Below are 9,481 nucleotides of genomic sequence, written 5' to 3'. Positions count from 1 at the left end.
TCCTCACGGAGGGAAGCGCATGAGGCAGCCCAGGTTGAGAAAGGTCCCGGCTTCCTCCGGCTTCTACAGTCAAATTCGTGTTACAGCCACCAATATTATAGCAAGCAATGGCCACCCCAAGATGTTCTAAAGACCGACGGGGCTCGCACACTGGACACGACACCAGACAACCCTCCCACAAATATCGCCCCCAACATCAAATCGGACTCCGCAATGTCCGACTTGACGCGACTAGCAGAATTTCGAGGACGTATTCGGGCCAATTATGCACCACATCCACTACCGTTTCAAGCAGGAACACCGGATTACTGCTATTTGCGTGATAAGGGCTTGTTAACGTTGGAGGATGTGCAGCTCCTCACTCGGGAGTTGGTCATTGCGGCCTTAATCCGGCAGAAGAATTTGGGTGTGAGCGATGACCTGATTGATGCAGCCCATACCGTCATTCGGGACATCCAAGCTGGTCTATTGGCCTCTCACTATTTGGTGAGCGGGTATCTAATCGGTGTGCTCCGGGTTTCGGGGACGCTGGAGGACTTGGTGAAATATTGGAACTGGCTGGTGGACCACGGCGAGAAATCGTGCTCCGTTCAAACATTTGGGATCATGATCGAGGCGCTGACATATCGCGGCGCAAAATTGAGCATAATGGAGGGAATGTATAAGGAAGCTGTAAAGCGCTTTTACAAGTCCGATTGCCCCCCGACATCCCGGATACTTATACAAGGGATTCTGGCGGCGAGGCTATTGAATGGGAACTGGAGGGGGGCTTACGAGCTATATGATCACTACCTACGGCTGCACCCGGAATCCGCATCCAGGAAATACATTGAGGAATTGTTCATGTTTGAGCGTCCCCCGAATGAAACAGCCGTCATTGCCATAATCCGCTGTCGGGTGGGTATGCCACTAGGGCGCGGAATAATGAGAACCATTCTTCATGGCATATGGGTTAACTACCGGGATGTGCGATCTATGTTTACCATTGCGACGGCATTCGCTGGTGCCAAGGGAGAGGTCAATGGTAGTTTGATTTTGAGGCTATTAGTCGCCATCATGTCATCAGCAAGCGACGGCCCTCTTACAACCCTGGGAAAGCGATATCAAGAAGGGTACAAGTTCATCCACCAACAAATAGACAAGATTACGACGGCGGCGCTGAGCCGGGGTTTCCTGTTTCCTCCCTCCAAATGGGTGTCTCTCTTATATGTTGCCGGTGACCTAAAAAGAAGGGACATGTTAGAAGCGGTCTTAGCAGTGATGCGGGATACGGAAGTCAAGTTCACCAGCCACCACTTGATAGCCATGGGGCGTGCCTATCGCGCTATCGGCGATATAAACATGGTAGTGAAAACCTGGAAAATTTTAAAGAAAAGGTTTCCAGAGTCCACGGACAAAAAGTTCCTTATGCGCTCCCTCGCTGCATGCGGGCTCGGACCACAAGATGCTACGAAGCTCCTTGATTCAAAAATGTCCTCTTCAGATATTCTCGAAGCGGCGGACAATGCATTCTCAAATCCTATACGAAAAACGGCCCCCCGGTTTCACAGCATCAGACTCTCCTGTCCCCTCCCTGAAAACCCGAAAATGTCGGTAGAGAAAATGCGCGAAGATATTCAAAAGGCGTCTGCGAAATTCCTCATGGTATTACAGAATCACGGAGAGCCCCATGAATTTTCGGCGGACCCCAGCTTCTCTACCATTCCCTCCAAGCTCCCAGCTGGTTCATCACCCCCTCCTGTTTCAAAGGAAGAATTAGAATCCTACTACACTACGCTTGCTAGTATGGGTATAGCAAAACCGGGAGAGGTAGACGAGGGTACGGGATACACTTCAGAACACTTACACTTCGAAAATTGGCGGTCCATAAACCAAGTGCTAGCGATTGCGGAGGAGAACGAAGAGCGGGAAAAGTCCGCGCGGGGGAAAGTCCGAATTTTGGATTTCTCGACGGATAGCCTACTATTGCATGTCGGCGAGGAGGATGAGGAATACATTTGGCATCGGATTCGGGAATTTAATAAGCGGTTCTTCTTTGAAACTGAGGCGAAAGAGAGGATCAAAGAGAGAAAGAAGAATGAAGCAGAGCAGGACGAGGACGAAGAGGCGGATGAGGAGCCAGTGGATGTCGTGTACAGGAGGAAGATGCTCCATTCTCGTGCTAATTTGTGGAGAAAGTTGGGCATAGAAAATTTGGTGAGGGATCTCGGAAAGGTACCATATGTGGGGGATGGACAGAGGGACGATGAAGACGATGATGAGAGATTCTAGCGATGGAACATGGGAGATTGCGTTATCCGAGAGGAAGCCACGGGTAAAACACAAGAGCTATTCTAATGTTTTGAATCGTCTATGGTATGATAGTACAGCTTCAGCCAGTCATTACTGTAGGACCCATCAAAACTAACCACTTGTAGCTTTTCCGCCTCCACCTCCCCCTGCCTCAATCAATGCCTTTTTCCACTCTACAAATTCCTCAGCAACATGTTGTTTTATTCCAACGAACGAATTCTCAAACCCGCGCCCACACCTCCAACACGTATAGTCCATCTTCAGCAATCTTGCCCGCTCATGATGTTCCAATCTAGGATCGTCATCGCGCAACGGCAATTCCTCAAGCGGGACAAAAAACGCCGTATTGAACGAATCTACTCCCAATAATTAGCCCTTACAACCCTCAACAAAGTCATATCAAAAGAGGTGGGGGAAGCGTGGGGAAGTGTACTATAATGCGCCCTTTTCTTCACCCTATCCGAGAACCCCTCGCGCGAGATTACATGCACATGTAAATGATTCATACTCGGCCCCGCATGAACCCCAACCCTAACCTCCGCCCCCCAATCCACCCCTTTCCCGCCCGCCGCCGTGCCACCGCCGCAAATTTTCCTCCTCAGTTCTCTCGCCACCAACCCCTTCAACTCCTCCGCGTCCGTCCGAACCCGCGCCAGAAAGGCCTCGTCCTTGAACGCCTCGAACGGGTGCAGCATGGTCTTCTCGGGATCCCGAGGCAGGAGTAGTGTGTGCACGAGCGCTTTCGGGAACGCGTCCCGGATGAACACAGATGTCGGGGTTTGTTTCAAGATTACGGAGGGGGAGAAGGCGGACGGTGATATTATGTAGGGGGCCAGGGCGTCGCGAGGGTCGCGGGGTGTGTAAGGTATTTCTTTTGGCGGGGTGCAGGTTGTGATGGCAGGATTTGGGGGGTAGCGATGTATTTTGACTACTGTTCGATAAGAGGGGTTGGTATTTTTGGTTTCAGAGAGGGGACATACCGGCTTTAGTGCCTTCTTCTCCTTCACCTGCGTCTTCCGCCTCAAACTGGTGCTTTCGTTTACGTTCCGAAGAACCCAACATGTCCCCTTTCGAATTCGACATCCCCAAGCTCCTGGCCGCACTAGCAATCCTGTAAGCCCCAAACCGAGACGCCCCCAACGCTGAAGCCACAGCTCTCGACCGGAGAAACACAGCTTTCGTGAAAAAAAAATTCCACAGCGTCGTCACTTGGCTCTCTCTCTCAAGAAAAGATGCCGGTCGAAAATGTAGGCGGCTCGGTGACAGTCTAAATGGTGAGCGCCGCACTTTCTCTGTGCGGTGTGTGTGTTGGCAGGAAGCGGAAAAACTATTCCCGCTGATCCCATGCAGATCTCTACCAAGACAAGTGTTTTTGTTTCCCAATTCTTTGTGGACACGCGCGAGCTACGGGAGTGAGGTGGGATTAGGGTTGGCTTGGCGAGATAAACTAGGATAAAGATTGGTATTGGCTTGGCAGCTCTGATTACCAGGTGGGGAAGGCATATCAGAATAACGACTGGGAAGTTGGAAGGCTTTTTGTTTTCCTTGAAAGAGCTAGGGTTTCGGTATGTGGTCTTAAAAGCGGAGGATAGGCTGTTCCTATTATCCTTTCCTTTTGCGACAAAGAGTGGGCGGGAATAGTGATCAAAAATTTCCAAACCTCCAGATCTCAGCCATCAATAAAGCGGATACCATACCACAACATCGGCAGGCTTACGAATTCAGCCGAAGGATTTTCAATACACTCAAGCTGGACGGCAGATGCAATTTCCTCCTGTTTTGTCCAGTCCCCCAGCGGTAACTCACCAAGAAAAGGTGACTCCGGTCTGGAAATCAGAGTACGGAGGAAATAGGCTTCGGTACGGACCCCCGACAGCAGTTTCACGCACAGGGGAATACCCAGCAGAGATCTATGATACCATAAGCGTCAAACGCTCATAGATCTCAGGAAGTGGTTCCAGTCCAGCACTCCCCCTCACGCGCGGACTTATTATGTGATTCTGATATGATGTCCTACCCAATAATGTGCACCTGACAGTCACTATACTACTATATACGATAGCAAGCCGCATGTGTGATATTATACCAAGGTTCTCAAGCCCTCGCCACAATTCAAAAAAAAAAAAAAAAAAAAAAGAACCCACCCCACCCAGAGGAGGCCTCGCATGTGTTTTCGATCATCTATTGATAAAGACCTACTGAATTCAGTGACGTTCAACAATCCTCGTAATCGCGGACAAAACTTCCCCCAGCAAGCAGCAGTTCCTACATAAGCCATTATCAATCTCATGGGCCACGAATATCCCAAGTTTAAACCTAGCTCTGGGAGTTCAACCCACTTTGTCGCAGTTACCGCTTCGAAGCACTGGATCACACGGTATCACAACCCTCTATCTAAAACTCTCACCTCCGAAGCTGCCCATCGGTAGCATTACAAGTTGGAACCCCCCCTACCCAACCCGTGGCCATTACTCGTATCTGTGAAATTCCCATATCCTACCTACCCTCCACGGCCACCGGAGCTGGTAAACGAATTCGCGAGTACGGATCGGTTGGTCTGGAGGAATTCATATTTCTTGATATACTTACTACTCCCGAGGGCATGGTGTACTTTCGGTTAAGAGGTGGAGATTGACTGGGTCTTGTGAGAGAGAAAGGCACGGGGGCGAACAGAGAGCTGGTAACCTTTTCAGTTGCTCGCTTGGGAAAATCTATAGTTTGTTGGCGGTCTCATAATTGATAAGTTGGAATGAGGGTGTGCTTTTGGAAAGGATATCCATCAATCCATACTCTTTTTGGGCTGTCCCCCTTGCGGGCTATGGTCGATCCGGTCGTGAAGCCAGAGTACAATACCTTGCATCGAGTGATTTCTTATGAATATTGGTACTTCGGTCAGTCATTATCATGCAACGGAGCCCAGAGGAAATCGCCCCAACATCATAGGTACCCTCTAAACAGCTCAGGTGATCAGGAGTATCTCCAGAGAGTGTGTGGCTGAGACACCAATATCAGGGTTTGGGATCAAAATTCATAAGTCACATAATTCGCTAACATTACATTAATCTCGTCATCTCACAATATTATCCCAACACCATCTAAGGTAGAGTCCCTTCATACAACCTCACCCCTTCAAATACTGAAAAAAGTGAAATAAATGGCAAAACCCTTTAACCATCAGATTCCGGCCGACCCTTATACTCCTGAAACTTCCTCGCGGGCACCCTCATCTTAAACCTCTCGTCAATCTCCGAGAAGGTAAGCCCCTTAAACTCTGGCACGCAGAAGAAGACCCAGACCGTAGCAAGCAAGCTTGTGCCGCCAAAAATGAATCCGACCTTACCGCGAAGGTTCGCCTCATCGGGGTTTACCTATTCACCATCTCGATCAGCGCATGCGCAAGGAAATTTTACACAATAGGGAGGAGGGGGGGGTGGGGTACAAAGTAAGGGAGAGCGAAGTTCATAATCAACCCCCAAAGACTCTGCACCACCGCCGCAAGGCCAACACTCTTACTCCTAAGTCTGGAGGAAGATGCCTCTCCAAGAATGACATAACCCATCGCTCCAATGGTCAAGAACCAGACATACGAGTAGATGACCGTGAACGCGCTCTGCGCCCACTGCGCCCCAGCGGTAGGAATGACGTCGAAGACGCCGATGAGCGTGAGCATGCCGGTCAACACCACCATTCCGTAGAAGGCGACGATCCGACGACCGACGGTGTTGACGAGCCACCAGCTGGAAATGTTGCCCGCGACACCGCACGCGGTGACACCGACGCCGAGGGAGAAGGTCTGCGAGGTGGGGAGACCGGCGAGCTGGAAGAAGTAGGTTGAGTAGCCGAGCACAAAGATGATGCCGGAAAGGTGCTGGCAGCAGAATACGCCCACTGTTATCATTGTTCGGCGAGCATCGACGCCCTTGAAGCAGTCCAGCCATGCGGCGTTCGTGTAGAGTTCGTTTTCCAAGCGGAGTGTTTCTTGGATCTGCGCGAGGCGCGGCGCGATGTCACGATCCGTTCCGTGGAGGCTTTAAGACGGGAGGGGGAACGTTAGTATAGTGCTATTCAAAATTTACTTCCCCGGAGGAGTACATGCCGAATGAGAGAAGCGCGAGCTCCCTCGATGTTACCCTTGCGTACCAAGTGCCATGGGGACTCCGGGGCGAAAGGAATAACTAAAATCAGCATCACGGGCAGAAAGAACTGCACACAGAAAGGCCCTCTGTAAGCCCATCTGTCGAGACGCTCTCCAAAGATTTTGATAGCCACGTTAGAAAGCAATTGGCCGACAACAATGGCAAGTGAAACGCCACAGGTTGTGATACCACGAAGGACAACCGGCGAGATCTACGACTCATCAGCCTTGGGGTTCGCGAGAGATGGGGAAATGGCATGCATGATATCATACCTCGGAACAGTACGCAGGTGCCACAGACAAATAAAACCCGAGTGCGACTCCTAAGATTACCTTTGCAACAGTGAACACGGCACGTGTCGTCGCTGCGATCTCAAGAGCAATTCCCGCGCACAGTATCCATGACCCCAACCAAGCACACCACTTACGGCCTACCCTATCAGCGATGTAGCCGCTAGCCAGACCTCCGAAGAAGGCACCAACTAGAAGTTTTCAGTTGTCAGCACCAATTGAATAGCCAAGCTAACACTGAGAGGGGGTACAGACCTGTGCTGGTAACGTTGAATATCGTCTGCCAGTTAGCCGGAAGAACAGCCTTCCCCTCGTATATATACCCGAAGTCTCTTCTGAAGGCCTCTACCGAGATTGCTGCCCCGTTCTGTATTCTCGTTGTTAGGAATGTTTCGATCGTAGGAGAACCGGCAGCGAGCAGGTATGACTTACTACTTGAGCATCAAATCCCCAACTCAATGCGGCAGCGCCCATCACACCTGCCCAGAGTAGAACTCCCTTCTCATCTCTGAGCGCCTCTCTGAATGTCTGATTGTGATCGTATCGGTTCGCCTCCTCAAAAAGCGTGTGTTGAGTGACATCAAGGTCGAGTTGCCCTGAAGAAGCTCCTTTGACGTCTTCCCCAGACAACGAAGCAGGATTGGCATCCATGACCGAATATTATGAATTGACGAACTAATCTGTACCCTTTTGATTAGAGGCGAACCATTAAAGGAAGAGAGGCCTTGCTCTTTATTAATTTCTGAGAGCTCGAACAAGGCTAAAAAATCAAATAAAAAAGCAGCCCGCCGCACGAGCAATTATCACGCTCAACAAGCACAAGGTTTCAGATCATATCAGTAGGAAAAAATGAGGCGTTACAGATTACTATACTTGTACAGTACTTGTAATATTGAAATCCTTCCTTCCCTTCCATCCACTGTACCCGCCCACTCAATGAACGAGTACGGTATGACGCCCAATGGTACAGTACTCGTGCCAAAAGCTTAATTCCCAGCTACTGCACCTCGGTACATGTACTTGTACTAGTAACTGTACTAACACACACCAGTAGCCCGCGGCGCTCCAGTGAATCATTCCCATTGGTTAAAGTTCAGCTCGATTTCACGTGGCTATATTTGCTCTCCAGACTCAGGATTTATTCTCCAAACAACTTCGCACCCTTGGGCACTCGTTAAGTTCACACGGCGCGCAATAATTGTCCAGGCCATAAGTTGCTGCAGGTAGGGTTGAAGTATTGGGACAAACAGGGGTACAGCTGACAGCGCAAAAGCTCCTTCATGTGTTTGTCCAGACGGCCTTATACCCAAAAAGGTATATAACCCCCATCATTGCAATAGTCAAGCGGATATTATTATTTTTGTGTTCTCCGCACAGACGTTTTCCACTCCCTGTATACAGTATCCCAAAACTTCACCCCCAGCGCGGGTGCCCGAAGATGGGGGGGTTACTATACATTTTGCATGACCACCGAGACATCCGTTGTAGCACGATTACCTACAAACGTCCACCGAACTGACTAGTGGCATGATCCTAACATTACAACTCAGTGACAAGCAATTACAAAATTGCCCAACAATTAGGATATATAGGAAGTGGCACTCATGCAATCCATAGTAAGACAATACCATTCCCCTGTTGACCAATAGAGACAAAAAAAAAAAAAAAAACTAGTAACATACTGTTAAAAGGTAAGTGTGCAATATTGGCAAGACCATTACAAGAGTCAGGTCCACAATGTAAAAGATCAGAGCTAGCTTATAGAAATTCCAACCAAAGTAACCAGAATAAATTAAGGACATCATGTTTTCATACAATTTAATAAAATAAATTCTTATTCTAAATCATATCCTCAAATCGAATAATAACATTGGAGATATTTACATACTATAATATTATAATCATATACAATATCCTATAACAGTATTTCATAATTTAATATGATGTTATATATTTTGTTAACAATACATACTATTTAATTGTAGATTCTATGACATGGTCTCTCATTATTTTAAATATCAAATACTACACATGTGATCTCAGGTAAGTTCAAATATATTTTCAGATACAAATAAGTGAACAAAGGAGATGTACTCAATTGAGTACCAACTAAGCAGTAAAGGAAATATGCACTATCAGGAAGAGTCATAAATGGGCGAGAACTGACATCAAGCTAGTTATATTGGTAAAGAACAACAGGATTCCATTACACATGCATTACAGCATTACTTATAATATATAATAACATATTGATTTAATCCAATAGTATAAGTTTTTTACACAATAAGTTATTATATAATAATAATATATAACTCATAACTATGAGTCATATGAAACCTAATTCTTACTAGTTTATAATAAATTTTGTAAAAAATATCTATTTTAGAAGAGATACCTTCATGGAAATAAAAATGTTCAGCCATAAATTTACTACAAAATTGTTAGTAAAAAGCCCCTAGTAAAGTTATTATTTTAAAGTTAAGAACTAGAAAGAAAACAAAATTATCAAAAAGTAAAATTTAATAAATTATAGTAATATGACTAAGATGATAATTGTAACTATCAGGATAAACAAGAGGTAGTCAAGGGATAATGAGAGTAAAGATGTCAGAGGACAAGGACTAAGTACTAGGAGAAACCATTGGAGACCAAGAGGCTAATAGGAGTTACAAGGTGGACTGGAATAAAGAGTACAAAGATGGACTGGATCAAAGATGTAACATTAGAACTACAGCCAGACAGAGACAAATCAAGAATATAATG

At 47.2% G+C, this 9,481-nt stretch overlaps 3 protein-coding genes; 1 reads left to right on the top strand and 2 right to left on the bottom strand.

Annotated features, from left to right (window-relative positions):
* Nucleotides 1-2,403: 2,403 nt before the first annotated feature.
* GSTUM_00001306001 (uncharacterized protein) lies at nt 2,404-3,646 on the bottom strand (the record flags this gene model as incomplete). XM_002838751.2 has 2 exons in its annotated part: nt 2,726-3,646; nt 2,404-2,648 (listed from the first exon to the last, which is right to left on the bottom strand). Exons 1-2 carry the CDS (start codon nt 2,985-2,987, stop codon nt 2,404-2,406), a joined length of 507 nt encoding a protein of 168 aa, XP_002838797.1. The 5' UTR covers nt 2,988-3,646.
* A 1,019-nt stretch (nt 3,647-4,665) lies between these two features.
* GSTUM_00001305001 (uncharacterized protein) lies at nt 4,666-5,290 on the top strand (the record flags this gene model as incomplete). XM_002838750.2 has 1 exon in its annotated part: nt 4,666-5,290. Exon 1 carries the CDS (start codon nt 5,042-5,044, stop codon nt 5,288-5,290), a length of 249 nt encoding a protein of 82 aa, XP_002838796.1. The 5' UTR covers nt 4,666-5,041.
* An 89-nt stretch (nt 5,291-5,379) lies between these two features.
* On the bottom strand, nt 5,380-7,369 carry GSTUM_00001304001 (uncharacterized protein; the record flags this gene model as incomplete). XM_002838749.2 has 7 exons in its annotated part: nt 5,380-5,660; nt 5,732-6,320; nt 6,385-6,447; nt 6,497-6,639; nt 6,701-6,909; nt 6,974-7,085; nt 7,151-7,369. 7 exons carry the CDS (start codon nt 7,367-7,369, stop codon nt 5,460-5,462), a joined length of 1,536 nt encoding a protein of 511 aa, XP_002838795.1. The 3' UTR covers nt 5,380-5,459.
* Between the last annotated feature and the right edge of the window lie 2,112 nt (nt 7,370-9,481).

The sequence above is a fragment of the Tuber melanosporum genome (genome assembly GCF_000151645.1).
Source record: "Tuber melanosporum whole genome shotgun sequence assembly, scaffold_275, strain Mel28".
NCBI classification, from domain to species: Eukaryota; Fungi; Ascomycota; class Pezizomycetes; order Pezizales; family Tuberaceae; genus Tuber; species Tuber melanosporum.
Note: the sequence above shows the minus strand (reverse complement) of the source record. Positions and strands in the feature narration are given on the sequence as shown.